The sequence below is a fragment of the Physeter macrocephalus genome, chromosome 11, assembly GCF_002837175.3.
Source record: "Physeter macrocephalus isolate SW-GA chromosome 11, ASM283717v5, whole genome shotgun sequence".
NCBI classification, from domain to species: Eukaryota; Metazoa; Chordata; class Mammalia; order Artiodactyla; family Physeteridae; genus Physeter; species Physeter macrocephalus.
The window spans coordinates 167,851,106-167,869,208 of NC_041224.1; the positions used below are offsets into that span (position 1 = coordinate 167,851,106).

Consider the following 18,103-nt stretch of genomic DNA (forward strand, 5'->3'; position numbering starts at 1 on the left):
TCTTTCTAAGAGGTATTTTTAAAAAATGACCCACATTATTAAATGGAAAATTGCCATTGATTTGTGTAATACTGAAAAATCTTTTTCTTAGGGCAACTAAAAGAGAAATATCATATTAATTACTAATATTGACCAGGGGTTGGGGGATTATGACTCACATAATCCACTCTACCTAATTAAAATGAAGCTACCAGAGGAAAAAGCAAGAAATGTTTGGACTAGATAATCTGTATCTTTACTTCTAACTTTTAGACTTTTATGAAGTTTACAACTATATGTAATAAAATAGAATTCAAAATTAATACTGAGTATTACTAGTAGAATTATCACATCATTGGTCATCAAACGATGCTCAGAGAACCTTCTTTGCTTTTCAACAATCCAATCAGTTAAATAGAAATCAGGAAATATCTTCTCATTTTCTTGAATCTAACAAGGTATCATCAGTCAAGTCACCGGCAAGCAGCTTTCTTAGTTAACCTCCTCCGCTTTCCGAGGGCTCAGTGTGAACACTGCCACTCCACCCCACTCCCTAGCAATCACTCACCCAACGTGCTGCTTTCAGTCACTAACCGTCAAAGACAACCATCCAAACCATCCACTTTCACGTTTAGGTTATGGGGAAATAGAATAAAGTTACAAACGGTTTTGCTATAAAACGTGCTTTCAACATACAGTAATCCTTTACTTCTCATCGAGATCTTTGAGCACTTTGCGTTATGATATCCTTTTCTGCTGTGTTAAATGTCTTCAAGACTGTAAATTTGTTACTTAAAATATTACTAGAAAGTTCTACAGTATGAAATATTTATATTCTAGATTCACATATTTTAATTATTTATATTTTTAAGAGAGTTTTAAGATGCTAAATTAAAAATTCTAAATTTTAAAAAGTGGGGGGTTTCCCTGGTGGCGCAGTGGTTGAGAGTCCACCTGCTGATGCAGGGGACACGGGTTCTTGCCCCGGTCCGGGAAGATCCCACATGCCGCGAAGTGGCTGGGCCCATAAGCCATGGCCACTGAGCCTGCGCGTCCGGAGCCTGTGCTCCGCAACGGGAGAGGCCACAACAGTGAGAGGCCCGCGTACTGGAAAAAAATAAAAAAAATTTTTTAAATAAAAATAAAAAGTGGGGAATGGAGAATCAGGGTTTCCTACCTGTAGCAATGTTGTGCAGAATTCCCACGGATGCAGTGTGATAAATTATATCATCACCATCATTTAAATAATGAACATTATTCCTACAGTCTCTGCCTCGATAGCCAAAAACAAGCTCCAACACAAGGTCCTATAACAATGATAAAACCATTATACAATTACTCATGTCTAAATGTTCACCATTATTTTGTTATATAGAGTACTGGTGTCTTCAGTCAAAATGGAGGATGCATTTTTGATGTTTTATAAATTTCAAACACAAAATTAACCTAGATATACCTCTCTATGTAACCCATTTTGGGCAGCTGAAACACACATTCCATACTTTTCTACATAAAGTCATAAAAATGAAAGGAGAACCACAAGGTCATCTGATTCCAAGAATTTTAGTTCTTAAGATTTCATGCGTTAAACATTGAGATACTTGTGTCCAAAAGAAGAATATTTCGATTTGTGTTAAACTGTTAGTCAAAATATTTGATCTGCATACGTAACTCAGGATAACTTATGTCCAAGTGATGTACTTTCAAGGATCCAGACAGTATATCAACTTTGTGCACTAAGCAGGCTGTCTCTGATAACTCATGCTAAAGTTCCAGCAGATAATTCTGCTACTCAAAAGTGTCCATTTTCACTGACCCTGTGAGGCTGAGTGGGGTAGGAAGTACAACAATCACCCTCCCACAGATTTACGCCTTGTTTTTGACCTCACTTAGCACAGTTTGCTTGTTGCTGCCGATACTGAGATTATGAAATGCCTTCCTTTTTTGCTCAATTATTGTGCAAAGGTTTCTTTGCTTGGAAGCAGAACCTTCATTAAACCCTACAGTGAATACATCACATGGAGTAAAAGTTCCTGATTTGGTGTAAGCATTAAACCTTTAACTTATAAATTCAAACTGCTAAGTATAAGACACTGTCAAAGTGCCTATACTTCCATAAACCACAGATCATTCCATACATTTACATTTAGAAGTTCTCTGAGATACAGTTCAATTTAGGGTATTATTCATAGAAAACTAAAAGAAAGACTAACAAAAAAAAGGAACAGAAGATATCAATCCAAGACTCAGATTTGACAGTTAAGCAATCAATTTTTACTACCAAACAAAAAAGAATATTCATCAGTACATTTATTTTCATAAAGGATAATGACAAGATTTAGATGTTTTCCAAAAAGGAAACAAACTAAACCCTGTATACATTTTAAGGTACCATTTAACACCGGGGAATGGGATTTTCCTCACCTCTATGGGTCTCTTTTTCTTGCCGACATTGTTGGTCTGGAGTTTCACTGGCTGTGGCGGGGCCCTGCTCACAGGAGGCCTGAAACAGGGAAATGGGAAAGAGGAAAGGAACCCATCACTGGGTGCCTTCACTGAGCTTCTCTCACCTGCCCTCCAGAGGCAGATGTCTCTGACACACCTTCACAAAAATGAACCCAATCTGTGTTTCTCACTAGACTCCACCCTCTGTATCTTGACATCTTCTAAAGCAGAAAGGTGGAAAGGAAATATTAGAACTTCTATTCATTTTTCTTTTAATTTCTTTGGTGTATGTTTCATAAATGTAACTAATATAATAGCACAAGAACAGATTGATGATAAAAATATACAAATGTTAGTTTTACACACTCAAAAACTTCTAGATGGGGTACATTATCAACAAAGCCTAGATTACTGCTCTAAAGTAGCTACCTCAGTATCTTGCACATGGCAGGTACTCAATATATTCTTCTTGAATTTTGAAAATATTTCTATAAACTTTCCATACTGTTGGCAACATAAGTCATGTGTGAGTTCAAATCTATACTCTTTACCTGCTCCTCTGTGACCTTTATCTTCTCTTCTTCTAAAGTCCCTAGTATGGTTATGGCATCACCTTCAGTTAGTCAAGCAAGACATTTTACAGTTACAAAGCACTGTAAACCATACAACACTCTGTAAAAGGTTATTACTATTGTCTCCAACTCCTTCGCTTCCCTTATTCTCACTATCAACTACATATTTTTTCAACTTTACCTACACAGTAGCTCTCAAATCTATCCCTCTCCTTCTCTGTTTCCATCACTAGTTCAGGATCTATTTATAATGAATGTGTCATTAGGTGTATAGAGTTCCCATTTTCTATTATTTAAACGTGGAGACTCTTCCCTAAAAAAAACCCCTTTGTTTAATTTTTTAAAAATCCACACATCATTTAGTTTAGTTTTAACTCAGAGAGCCGTTATTCAAATGTTTAGTAACCTAAATACTGAATCTAAATCAATCACATATCAACTCCCTCTTTCAAATTTTAATATTAATTTTGTAACAACTAAATCAGAAAATGATGTAAATTAACTTTCCAGTGGAAAAAATTCCAACATTTCTGAATAAATCCATAAAATTAAAGGCATAACAATATATTTGCATTTTCAAAATGATTTTCAAGTTATACATCTATAAAAAGTAAATGAAGTGTTATATCTTGAACATGTAATGTAAGAGAAATGTGTATTTTCATATATAATGTGAAGCAGTATGTAGAAGTATAGAAGCATGACTGGTGACATAAAAGTTAAATGCACTTGCAACACTCTATAAAGAACTTTTCAAATTATCACAAAATTTTTTGGTTTCAAACCTTTTTCATATACTTTTTTGAATATCTGTAAGTAATAAATATAACTGACTTTATAATATTTAACATTTAAAAATATTTCTGCTAAAATCATTTTAAAGAATGACAGCAGCTTTGGCTTTTCTTCCAAGTCTATTTTTTTTTTTTTTTTTTTTTTTTGTGGTACTCGGGCCTCTCCCTGCTGCGGTTCCTCCCGTTGCGGAGCACAGGCTCCGGACGCGCAGGCTCAGCGGCCATGGCTCACAGGCCTAGCTGCTCCGCGGCATGCGGGATCCTCCCGGACCGGGGCATGAACCCGTGTCCCCTGCCTTGGCAGGCGGACTCTTAACCACTGCACCACCAGGGAAGCCCCCAAGTCAATTCTGTTGAACTTTATTCAACGTTATTGTCTGACAGCTTTAATAAATGTATAATTTTTATCTATAAATCCTGTATAACATTTAAGCATATTTTAATTTTTGTAAAGATAATTTATATAAGATATATTATTGCTTGAAATTCTACAACTTGGAAAATTATACAAGTTGAATGAATAAAGTTTTAGTAAAGCAGTTACTTATATAGTATGAATCCAATAATTAAGATGTAGTCATTTCAGGGATACTGATTTCAAAGGAGAAAAACATGGAAAACTGTGAATAGAGGTAAAGAACACCAAGTAACATAGCTTATTAATGGTAAATATGAAAGATAACAAAGATACAAAATTGGGTCGCATAGAGCATAGCAAAGAGAGAGGATTACCTGGAACCTCTTTCCAGCAGCAGATAAAAAAAGGGAAAAGATTACAACACAGATTTGCATTTAAAATAGTAGTACAATATTTCCTGTATTAAAATATGTTTACAAGTTTAATGCAGATAAACTATATTGTATATAGTAAAGGGCTATTGTTTTTATTTATTGCTATATATAAGAAAAGGCTTAGGCTTAGGGCTACTCCATTCATGGCAGGGAAATCAGAAGAAAGAAGATGGAAAAGAAAAGAATTCAACATGTTCTATGATGTAAACATTAAAGCTTGCCATTCTTATTTTTCCACAGTGCAATCTGAATTTCAAACAAAATATTTAAGCTTACTTAATGGTTATTAACTTAAACGGCTGGTAGCACTGGCCCTGCTATTAAGGACTGCCTAAGGAACCTAACTAAGCTCCCCTTCCTCTGACCCAAGAGGGATTCGCAGTCAGCCAGTCTAACCAAGCAGGCAGAGTGAGTCTCAGGACCATGCTAGATTTGGGACTTTTCTAGCAAAGGAAGTAACTTAAAAGAAAAAAAATTCCCCTTAACAACATAATGACTGAACAGAACTGGAAGGGATCACAGAAGTTAATCTTAGCCATCCTCCCAGTGAAACCAGGAATCATCTTTACATGTCTAGAACATCCCTTCATAGCACTGATGGCAAGTGTTCATTTACTAAACTCTGCATGAACACTGCTCGTCACAAGGAGGTCACTCCTAAAGAAAAGTCATTCATACCTAAGACAGCAATTATATCTCCACTTTGTTTTCTTTTTTTTGAAACTAGTGATTCCCAAAGCGATGAATCATTCTTTGTGTAAAGTGGCCTCCCAACATTCCTTTACCCTCTGTTTCCTTCTAGATCACTGTAAACTGCCAATGTCCCTTTAAAATGCAGAGATCAGTCCTGAATAAGCTACTCCAGATCTGATGTTAGGTCTGAATGTTTTATTTCTTTCAAAATAGTATAAGATTATGAGGGCTTTTTTAGAAGTCACATCACAGTCTGGACTCATATCTTTGCACACATCACCTCCTGCTTAAAACAGATAATGAATTCCTGCTATCTGCCAAATTAATTAAGGAGTGCCTAATATTTGATGTTCTGTACAATCTGATCTCAAATCTACTTTTTCATCCTATCTGCCAGCATCTTCCTACTGGTACCTTTTTTACTTCTAAAACAGACTAGGCTTTTCCATACTGTCCTGTTTCAGAAACTGTCTGAAGACATTTTTATCTCACTAAAGGTAGCTACAAAAGCACCCTAAAGAGTCCCTTCTTGCACATATCATTTTATTAAACATACAAAATCATTACTACCCCTATGTGAATGTTTTGAAATTAATGAATACATTAAACAAGCATTAAATGAAGCTAACAGGTTTGTTATCAACTGGAAAAGTTTTCACTGATAAATATGTGACTGTTTTTATGAGTCTTTGAAATTTAAGGAAAAACTAAAACTATTAGAGTATAGGAGTTTGTGAACAGTCATTTTGTAAAAACACTGATTATAATGAAGACCCTCATAACACCACCCACATATTGTATCTATAAATGCAACTCTTCTGTAGGATTTGTCCTATTTCACTTTCTGGTTCTTTCTCAACAAATGTAGTTCAATGTTTTATAGGGAAAAAAAAAAAAACACAACAAACCTTAAAATACCACAAAGACCAAAATAGAAGAATAAATTTTTGAGTGAAGTATTTTCTTTAATAAAATACTTACCTTACTACTCCCTGCCTTCAAAAGGAGCAAGAGGAAAAAAGTAAGGAGATATACATGAAAACTGATGATGAATAAAATGTAGCAGTTTACTAAATAGAATAAAGATAATATGTCCACAGAATTCTAATGAAATACAAAAAGGCCTAAATTTTATGTCACATTGTTTTGAGTATTTTTATTCAAAAATACTGGAAATTTGATTGACAAGTAACTACTTAAAATCCATAAGATTAGCTATTAAAATATTTATAGAAAAAGAAAAACATAAAATTATTAATGTCATTTAGGAAAAAGACTCCATGAAAGTGTCAACTGAATAAAGTTGTCAAGTTGTCATCAGAAATATTTTCCTTTTAAGTGGATAAGATATTTAACAAGCATTTGTTTTAAGTGTTTAAAAAGTGCTTTGTTTTGTATATGACAATATACTTTATTTAAAACATGAAAACAATTATGTATACAGACCATTTTATCTCCTCACAAAAATTCAAAGCTGATGAAAAGAAACATCTCTTCATTTTTATCTCCTTTGATTCCTGCATTTTATGAAAATGAAGGCTCCTAACTATGAATCACAGTAATGACTTTTTCTGCGTTGGCATTTTCAGAAGAATTTAGTAGAGGTGAATTGTAAAATAATTTGAGGACAAAATGCAAAATAAATAAAAAATAATTTTGAGAAAGTTAGCTATAAAAAATACAAGCTAACAGCAAAGATTACAATTATGACAGTGTCAACCATTCATTGTGAGCAGTAAAATGTTTCCATCTTTCAGAACTCGGGTCTCTTCATCAATGAAGGAGGAAATTTAAGTGTTTTACCATGAGAGATGGCCTACAGATTAAAATTAGGTCACATTTTCTGACATACCAAATTTATCTGATAAGTGGTAATATTTTCTTCAAAAAATCAATATAATAAATGAAAAAGATTAATGGGAATGTCTAGAGTTCCTTCTTCCCTATATTACATTTTTCATTACCTGTGAGGTTATAATTTCTTTTAGGTAATATTAAGTACTATGCTGCAAATATTCTAATTATGAACATCTATATTTGCATACTGATATGTACTCTTCTGATTAATAAATAAATAGGTAGTGTTCATTACTTTGTGGATATTTAATTTCAGTACCAAAAAGAAAAATTGTTAGAGAGTTCCCTGGTGGTCCAGTGTTTAGGACTTGCCGCTTTCACTGCCGTGGCCCTGGGTTCAATCCCAAGCCGTGCGGCGCGGCCTGAAATGAAATGAAATTCAAAAAAAAGGAAGTGTGTCAGTATTAACCAGGTATCTCCTTAGGTTACCTTGTATTTTACTCCAAGGAAGGGGCGGGTGAAGACTTACTACTTAAATTCTTATATACATTATTTTATTTCATGAAATACTCCATAAATTGGGGATTATATATTATTTTACCTTTGTGGAAACTGAGGCTCAGAGAGAATGGTTTCTCAAGGTCACACAAATGGCAAATGATAAAAATGAATATTTTAACCCATTTATCTGATTCCAAAAACCATGTCATTTGCACTATATGACGTAGCCTTCTACCAAGTCATTTCAACCTTGCTCAGCTTTTAAAAAACATACCTCTAGTTTAATAACTTGCCTCTTTATAAGTGATGACTAAACGGATAATCACTGTCTACCCTCTTTCTCTAAGGTGTCCCCCCATTGCTACTATCTGAGATATACCACCATCAGCAAATGGGGTACCTGGAAGAGGAGCTGTGGAGGCGTCATGACCTCAACATTCTACCTAGAATTTCAGTTCAACAGCATCTCTAGCTCTCCCCTTCTCCATCAATAACATGTATCTCACCCTTCCAACTTCATTCTTTTCCCTGGATATTAAATCCATAGGTGCAAACTCAAATTCCTCTGCCAATGCTTTCTTCTAATATCATTTCTATCTGGCTGAGCTCCAATGGTCTTTAGCACTATCCTCACTAACTATACATTCACTTAATTTTCCACAAATTCTGTTCACTGTGAACGAATTCCCTTTCATATTTAGCTTTTCCCTCAAATACTAACTTTTTATAATAACGTTTTCCTCATCACAGCTTTCTACAGAAGAGGTCACTGCTGTTCCCACCTCCCACTGCTTCTTTGTTCTTCAATGTAGTTTCTGAATAATTTTTCCTTTATCATTTCTTAAAACCTCTTCATTTCTCAAATCCATGCCATTCACTGATCCATATGCCTCTTTACTGCTTTCTATCTTCTCTAATGATTTTAAAAGCATCAGGCTCACAGTTTCTCTCTTTCCTCATAAAACTGCAGTGCACATAGCCTTATTTTTGATTTGCTGATTCTAGACAAAGACCAGTAATTCCCATTAGAGACAAGCTATACTTCAACTTGCCTTTTTGGAAAAATTTTAAAATAATGACTTTCTATCCTTGATCAAAGGCACATGGACAAAAAGGCCTTTTAAAAATTTAATCATCTCTCTGCTCATGTGCTTCCTCAAACATAATAGGTATTGGATTCAATTTGTATTACTTCTTGAAACCCTATCACATATATTTATAAAAGTTAGCAAATAAGATTCCTTTAATCATATAGACTTTATATGTAGCATCATTCCCTAAGCTACTTGCAAAAGACAGTGTCATTACCACAAAGTATTTAAGGACAAACACGCTTTCTAAGAGGTGCTGGGAACTGTAAAATGCAAGAGTACCACTGTTACTGAGTTTTTGCAAAAATTCATTCAGTTAAACAATCAATTCAAGTTTCAATACCAATATCTTTTTCTTCATCTAGTTTTAAACTTGATTGTTACCTCTCATCAACTGAGGGTTCTTTTTGTTGCAAATGAGGCTTGATTCCAAACACTGGGCGAATATTTGTTGATAAGGCTCTGATGGTATAACTGATTTCATTCTCCCTTGTGACATCACTGTCATAGCCTAACATCAAAATATAAGAATTATTCTCTATATTATAACTGAGGAGCTCACTTATGATCTTAAAAATTGGAAATAAGGATGTTCAACAATATGAAATAAGTTTAATACACTGTGTTATAATCAAATTATGCAATAACATACAGCCAGTAAAAATGATGTAGAAGAATATTTAATGCTAAAGTTCTCAAAGTATTGCTAAGTGATAATAGCAAGCTACAAAAAATAAACTCAATATGAGGTCATTTTTGTTAAAAAAAATATAATGTATATAAATACACATACCCCTATGGGTATACCCCAAATGTTAAACAGAGGTTACCTCCAAGTGGTCAAATTATGGATGCTGTGTTTATTTTTTATTGCAAAACATACTTTCTAATTTTTCTGTAATGAGCTGGTATTACTGGTATATTAGGAAAAAAACAAAATTATTTTAAAGTATGAGGCTCAATGCTATAAATTTATTTTAACAGTACTAATTTAAAGTATGATTATCATTCATTGGTAAATGAAGAATATCTAAGTTATTAGTATATGACAGCCTGTTGTTTTTGATTCACAAAACCAATTCTGTTGTTAAATAGACCGAAAGGACTAAAACCACAATTATTCAAGCATTATTATTACTTATTTAACTTCTACAGTTTAAATCAGTTGTGCTAAATTTTTTCTATGTTTTTGTTAAACTAAAATATTTTAAAACAACATACCCCCATCTTCTTCAGAATCTATATCAGATTCTTCACTATCACAAGGCCTTTTTTCTCGATATCCCTCCATTTCATTTGTCCAAACCATTAAAGACATATCTGTACCTCCTAAGGTAATCAACATGCTGTCATCAAAAGTCCAGCGCACATTTGTGACATGTGTACTATGGGCCACATACCTCTTAAACTTTCCAAATTTTCCCTGAAGGTAAAAAAAAAATTCAAAAAATTTTTCTGAGAAATTTTATTACTTGAAAACATTGTTATAATTTTGAATTTCTTTCTTAATCTGTGATTGGAAATTAATCATTACAAAGGTACCTTGTTAAAAAAAAAAAGAGAGAGAAAATACTGAAACTCACTAATAAAAAAAAAATTCAAAAAATTTTTCTGAGAAATTTTATTACTTGAAAACATTGTTATAATTTTGAATTTCTTAATCTGTGATTGGAAATTAATCATTACAAAGGTACCTTGTTAAAAAAAAAAAGAGAGAGAAAATACTGAAACTCACTAAAAGAAAAAATAACAATTCCCAAACCAGACGAGGACAGGATAAAACTAGTAGTTTTGCACATTGCTAGTACTATGGGCATAACTTTTTTGGAAATCAACTTGGCATTCTACATTGAAAGCATGAAAATGCTGACCTTTGTCTCACCAATCCCTCTTTAAGAGATCTATGCTAAGACATTTTCTGTGCAAAAAATAGTTGCCACAGTATTTACTTATAGCAGTGAAACATTTTAAATACCTTAAATATTCAATAGAGCAATAGTTAATTACGGTGGATATCTTTGGAATAGTACATATCTGTTAAAACAATGGCTATGCAGACATACTGTTGGAAACAGACATAATAACTGGGAAAATCAGTATATAAATGCCTATGTACATACAGCACGGCCATATTAACAAAAAGTAATTAGCAAACATTTCGGTATATACCCATGTAAATATCTTTCATTGTAGTTCATTAGTGTTTTTGTTTATAAGCAGATGTTACACATAGGAATGTATTTTTCTTGTAAATATAAAGAAAAATCCAAGTTATAGATACTGGCAACTTTTAAATCTAAACACTAGCATTACCAAATTTCATAAGTACATTTCAGATCAACATATCATAAGCAGGTTTTAGATGGACATCTTTTCAAGGGTGTTAAAATAAGAAATGTCTTAAATATACAAAACACAGTAATAGCTAAATCAGTGAATTCTTTGTAAATGAAGACTCTTAATAAAAATTAGCTGAAATAGAAGGGGAATCTGTCATCAAAACACTATAAGAAGGTAGCTTCCCTAAGATTTTGTGGTTCTTGCTACAGTAAGGTGAAGAAGGAATCTGCAGACAAATATCCTAGAACATATTTTTAAGGTTCCTATACCATCTAGAATATTGAGAATGAAGTTTTTGACTAATAAATGTTTTATTGGAACACATTCTTATACAGAAGGTGCTACTACTTAAGTGTATCTAAAACAAGGATTTGTGAAATATTTTCTTGGGTGCCTGAGTTCTCTACGGGAATTTTTAAACTTGTGTTTTCATTTCGATGCTGATCTAAAAATATTCATATGAGCAGTTAATTAAGACCACCATGCACTGAATATCATGATTTCAGTGCCATATTTCAAATTTATGTTCATGTTGGTGCTAGATTACAACATATATCTGAATTTGTGACAATTAAGAAATAAATGCATCTATACTTGATATATGAATTTTATTTTTGTGCTAAGTGAAAGCCTAATGTTTCCCAGTGGTTTGAATAAAGGAAAGCAATAAAAGAATTTAGTCATCACACAGTAGCATGGGCATGCACATTCCAAAGAATCTCTACAGTTTGGTTTTAGGAAAATAACATCACTCATCACATTAAACCAAAGTTATTTTGACTTTATAGGTAGTGTAATTTATAGTATTTTGTATTTAATTTGTTAGAACATTTTAAATGTTAAAGTTGTAAATATCAAAAGTTCATATTTACTGTTAATGGTATATATTTAATCAAAAGAATACTAAAATTATTTAATATTAGGGCTAAAAGAATGTTTCTTCTAAAAGGGCTATGGATACTACTCAATACTGAGAAACTGTACAATATAATATATAACTTAAGGCATAGGATCATAAATTATAATACTACTTCTAGATAAAAGCTATAAATATGATGTCCAGACTAGGAAACGTAATTCTGAACCTTTCACATTACAACATTACATATTCCGTGTGTAATGTTCATATTACAAAAAGAAAGGTCATTACCTTAACCATTTTTATAATTATGATCATTAGGAGAATTAAAGAAAAACACATACTTTAGCAGGATATCTAAATAACTTCACAAATCCCAAATCATCCCCAGTAGCTAGGACTGTTTTGTCACTGGTGAGGCAAGAGGCAGTTACATCTGTGACTTCTCCAATTACTGGCCAAATTCCCTCACAACATAAACCAAGCACACTTGTCCATGATGCCCAACCAATTTTTTCTACCTAAAAAAGAAAAAAAAATGCTCTAAGGTTATAACATCTAACCCTAAAAAATTAACAACAAAAAATCTGAGTATTTTTCTTTGTAATTATATATGTCACAAGTAAAATTAAAATTTTAATAAAAACAGTTAAACAAATTATTAGCTGTCTTGGTTGTGTAGCTTCCCAAGTCCACTAGTTCCTACAGAAAAATTTTAACATAACATTATTCAAGATGTATTTATTATATATCCACTGTGTGTTCCAGATGCAGAACGTACAGTGATAATATATAAGACTTTTTCTGCTTTTAGAATAATCAAGAAATTTATTCTTACACTTCATGTCTAAACTTCTACTAATAGTTTATAAGCATATTTTCCAATTAATCAACTGGAAATTAAGAATTTTACTTACAGTCCCTCTCCTTATTAAGCTACTTTCATGTTATATTTGTTTAGCTTCTCTTCCTTGGCCATGTCAAAAAATTTTGCTAATATTGTCAGCCACAAAACCAAACACATGTTTTTCTTTTTTTTTCCCCTTAAACAGGAATTTGCCAAGAAGCATTTTAGGCACACGGGTTCCAAAAGATTTGACAGACATGCAGTACTCCAATCTTAGATGGCATGTCTTTTACATGCTATTGCATGCTTCTCATCCTTTGAGGAAAGTAATTAGAGAAGAGCTAGACATACAAGCAAGCAATTTATTCCTTTTCTTAATGTAGAATCTCTTCCTTTACCCAGATAGGCATCAGCTTTCTAACCACTTTTAGTCATATCAACATTACAAGCACTACTATCTTCCTACCTCTCCACTGGGGATGGTTTGTTTTTTCCCTCTGGGAGCTTCAAAGAATAACTGTTCTTTAGCACCAGTGTTGACCTGTAAAAGCTTTCCTTAAAAAAAAATTTAAAAATATACACATATATAAAATATAAAAACATATACAGTTAGTATGATGTTTCACTTTTATGGGAAAAATTAAGCTTAAACATAAAAACCATTTTCCTCTGCAGTCAACCATATATACAATAACATAATTAAATTCACAGATGGCTTAATTTGTGTGTGTGTGTGTGTGTGTGTGTGTGTGTGTATGTGAACTATTTCTGTTGTTATACATCCCAATCAATATGGGTTATGTAACTGGTAGTGCCTTTGCATATTCCTACTCGTAAAAATCCTAGAAATAAAATTTGAAAACTTTTTTTTTTTTTTTTTGCGGTATGCGGGCCTCTCACTGCTGTGGCCTCTCCCGTTGCGGAGCACAGGCTCCGGACGCGCAGGCTCAGCGGCCATGGCTCACGGGCCCAGCCGCTCCGCGGCATGTGGGATCCTCCCAGACCGGGGCACGAACCCGCGTCCCCTGCATCGGCAGGCGGACTCTCAACCACTGCGCCACCAGGGAAGCCCTGAAACCTTTTTTTTTAAAGAGTATTTTGTTAAACTACATTTGGAAAAACTTTAATTTACAACACTAGATTTATATAGGTGACTATCTGAAACAAAAATTCCTAAAATGGAGCATTTAAAATATTTAGCATTTATCTAAATTATTAAACCCTGCCATATGCCACGCATTCTGCTAAAAAACAGATATTAAATTCTGTATGTTATACAACTACGACAATTTTAGGGAATGTATTTTATTGAATGCTGGGGAAATTACATTAAAACTGGGAGTTCCCTGGTGACCTAGTGGTTAGGATTCCAGGCTTTCATTGCTGTGGCCTGGGTTCAATCCCTGGTTGGGGAATTGAGATCCCGCAAGCCGTGGGGCAAGGCCAAAAAAAAAGCGGGGGCAACTACTGTTATTAAAAAAAAAATGCTTGGGGCTTCCCTGGTGACGCAGTGGTTGAGAATCTGCCTGCTAATGCAGGGCACACAGGTTCGAGCCCTGCCTAGTCTGGGAGGATCCCACATGCCGCGGAGCAACTAGGACCGTGAGCCACAACTACTGAGCCTGCGCGTCTGGAGCCTGTGCTCCGCAACAGAGAGGCCGCGACAGTGAGAGGCCCGCGCACCGCGATGAAGAATGGCCCCCGCTTGCCACAACTAGAGAAAGCCCTCACACAGAAATTAAGACCCAACACAGAAATAATTAATTAATTAATAAACTCCTACCCCCAACATCTTCTTTAAAAAAAAAAAAAAATCCTCATTAACATAACTATTTTCCAAAATTTCAGTTACTATTTATATCAAGCTTATCTGACAAAACCAGGACAAATGACTAAAAAAATTTGTATAATAATTACTTTACAAATTAAAGAATTTATCACTTACTGTACTAGCATCTGAATTACACATTAGAAGAAGCATTGAAAAGTCTAAACTCACAGCATTCATCTTTAGGTGTGAAATAAAGTAGTGGAAATCATTTTGAGAATAACGTTTGTTTTTCACAAGGCTTTTGAACTCATCTGTTGAATTACTTGTTTCTCTAAAATAGCTATACTAAGTCAAATGAAACTTTTATCAAATAGTAAGTTATTTAGAGTCTTACCTCTAACATCCCAATCAATATGGGTTATGTAACTGGTAGCGCCTTTGCATGTTCCTACTCGTTTACTACTCATTACGTTGTATATATCTATAAAGCTATCATGTGATGCTACAGCAAGATATTTCCCAGAACCTGTAATAGAAACATATTTGCTTGAAATTTTCTACCCTTAGAAATATTTTTTACACTCTACAATTAGAGTCAATTTTCTTAATTTTTTTTTTGGAGGAACTCTTAGGTGTTTCCTAAGTTATAACAAGACATATGAGTCAAATGACAAATGGTAACATTTTCATGTATATTATAATTAACACAATGAAATAAAATTTTAATGTAGTGAGGTAGTTCAGTGGAAAGAAAATATCAAAAATTATATACAAAGTAATTTTCATATTCTTTGCATATAACTGGAAAAAAATCTCTAAATTTAGAAAAAATATAAGTAAGCAAACATAAGTAAATTTTGCCTTAACACTAGTAATCCTGTATTATAGTAGGTTTTGTCATTGGTAATGAATATATGGAAATTGAAGAAGCAAAATTAATGTTATTTCAAAAGCATTAAGAATATAATGAAAACAGTTATCCAATCCATCTTATATTATAAATGAGGAAAATGAAGCTCAAAGAAATGCCTTGGCCCAAGTCACACAGAAAATTTAGGGACAGAATTGGCACTAGGCCAGATATTTTGCCACTGATCTAATATAGGGCTTTTACCTCTCACTATACTGCCTCTTCTAGTAAAAAACTAAAATTCTGAGATAAGATAACAGTTAATAAAAGTCACACATTGATACATTCATTGCCATACTCAAGTTAATAATCAAATATGATTTCAATGAAATCTTACCTGGTGAAAATCGAATATCTGAAATAATGTCTTTTCTGTGGTGAAAAGATACAAGATCCTCCAGAGTATCTGCATTTGCCATTAAGAAACTTCCATCATTGAGACCTACAGCTAAAGCTTTACCATCAGGAGAAAAACAGCAACATCTCCCACCTAAAAGAGAAAGAGAGCATGTATCAGGTAATTTTCTTTTATTAAAAAAAAAAGTATATGCTTAAGGAAACTTTAATTTCAAAGAGGAGTCCTATATTTATTATGGCTTCTAATCAATATTAGAAAGAAATAAAGATGCAGATAATAAAGTTTTCTATTGAGATCAATGGTATGGCATTCCAAGCATTAGTTAATACAAACCATTTCCTTTTCTGAATATAACAAAAGTGAGTATTGATATTTACCTTAAAATGAATTAAGCTGATGAAAAGAATGAGAGATTTTGACTAACATAAAAAGTCAATGATATATGTGGAAATGTTGTTGTTCGGGGAGTTTGCTACCTTAGTAGTTTCTATCCAACAAAACAGAAATTTAAGAAATAAGGTCATCTTTATAAAAATGCTTTCAAATTAAAAAAAAATCTGACAATAGGCAATTATCAGTTTAAGCTCAGAAGATCTATACATGTTTCAAAACTATACATAAAGAAATAGTGATGTTAATATTATTAATTTAAAAAAAATAAGGGTGAATGCTGTATTGGCAAACACAAAAAATGGGCTTAACTTGATGGCAAGGGATGTAGCAGGCAAATTCAAAGCTCTAAGGCTTTTGGAGTCTTGCATAAAGTTTGGAGTGGGAGGGATAGGGTACACCTGTTATAGAATGAAAAGTTATAGAATGAATTGAGAATAAGCCGTCATGTAATTATCAAGCATACATTAGAAATCTAGAATGTGATTTCTGATATTTAAGAGTCAAGAGATGATGGTGACCTGAAGCAGGGTAGCAGCAGTGGAGGTAGTGAGAAATGGTAGGATTTGTATATATTTTGAAGAAAGAGACAGCAGGACCTTGACCAACTGGGAGTAAAGTAGGAAAAAGAGAAAAGTAGAGGCTAATTTTTCGTTTGATTGATGATGTCATTTGCTGAGATGGGAAAAACCAGGGGAGGTACAAGAGTTTGGTTTTGCACCTGTTATGAATGCCTGTGAGAAATTCAAATGCAGACATCAAGGAGCCAGTTTGATACATTAATACTTCTCTGGAGTTCAAGGGAAAAGATATATACAGGCTAGAGATATACATAAGGGAGGTAGTAGCACACAGATAGCAGTTATAGCCATGAAACTGGAGAAGGCCTGATATTAATTTATTGCCTCTCAGCTCCAAATCCACCCTCCTTTTTCCTGCTATATGAGTACTGGAGCGGGACCCTATAGACATTTTTCCATTGTCAGTTGACTTGGTTTTGGCCAGTAGAGGGTGCTGGAGGGTTCCCGCAAGGCCAAAGAAGAAGGAAGGGACTTTTCTTCTTTCTGTTGTGCTGTAACCAGTGGATCAATTAGGGAACAGGAACTGGGGGAATAGGGGGGTTCCTCTGCCATCATAGCAGATCTCCTAGGTCAGCCCTCCGGCAAGTTTCTTTTCCACTGGCAGGTTGTATGTTCCTGAGGCACCTACGCCCTCTCCATAGAGATCTGAATCTCAGCCTGGGGAAAGAGGGGAGGGTCCACCCTGTAAGTTCATTCCTTGATCACTGTCCACTAGCCCTATGGTTGGTAGCTGCTTTCTGCATCTGCTACTTCTATACCCCTTAGAATCCTCTTTCACACCTTTTTGTAGTTAAATCACCTTTCATTAGCTAACACTCCATATTAAATTTTCCCTGTTCAAATTACTGGGGTGGTTTCTGTCTCTGATTGATACAGAACTGGTACTGAAGTGGTCACAGGAGACAGACCATTAAAGATGAAATTTGCAGAACTGGTTTAGTCATGCCTTTCTTTGGGCCTGAGCATAGTGCTGAGCCCGTGCCGGTGGGAAAAGGGAGGCTAGCAATCCAAGGTATGCACTGGCGTAACAATTAACTAAGCGATCTCCTGTGGTTGACTGTGAAGTAGCCACTGAAGTTGAGTGCCCTGGGAGTCCAAGAGGCTGCTGCCCTTGACCATTACAACAATAATGGTGACCACAAGTTCTGTGTTTGTACAAAAGATTACACTGAAAACACAGAGCATTTACAGAAAGAAGTAACAAGCGCAGGTTCTTTAAACTCTCAGCACGAGTCATGGTCTGAGTAGAGAACTTCCATGACAAACCTAAAAGAATTTCTGACAGGGCTGATACTGCTGAAAATTTACAATGTCAATTGAATTCACACACTCACCAAGTTTTCTTGTGTGAAAGTTAGGCCGCTGATTGGGAAGAGAACCCTT

General features: G+C 34.2%; 1 protein-coding gene across 5 annotated transcripts in view; it reads right to left on the minus strand.

Moving 5' to 3' along the window:
* Window positions 1–18,103, minus strand: part of EML5 (EMAP like 5) — a 178,514-nt gene that overhangs the window by 43,783 nt on the left and 116,628 nt on the right. For 2 of the 5 annotated variants that reach the window (XM_055088669.1, XM_024130934.3), the window contains exons 22-31: window positions 15,729–15,881; window positions 14,876–15,007; window positions 13,177–13,265; window positions 12,208–12,384; window positions 9,886–10,087; window positions 9,049–9,175; window positions 6,257–6,271; window positions 4,523–4,531; window positions 2,404–2,482; window positions 1,157–1,286 (exon numbers count right to left, since the gene is read on the minus strand). In XM_055088669.1, the coding sequence (XP_054944644.1) occupies window positions 1,157–1,286; window positions 2,404–2,482; window positions 4,523–4,531; window positions 6,257–6,271; window positions 9,049–9,175; window positions 9,886–10,087; window positions 12,208–12,384; window positions 13,177–13,265; window positions 14,876–15,007; window positions 15,729–15,881 (1,113 nt within the window). The remainder of the gene's footprint in view (window positions 1–1,156; window positions 1,287–2,403; window positions 2,483–4,522; window positions 4,532–6,256; window positions 6,272–9,048; window positions 9,176–9,885; window positions 10,088–12,207; window positions 12,385–13,176; window positions 13,266–14,875; window positions 15,008–15,728; window positions 15,882–18,103) is intronic. The other 3 variants (XM_024130935.3, XM_028496289.2, XM_055088668.1) reach the window with 2 other exon arrangements.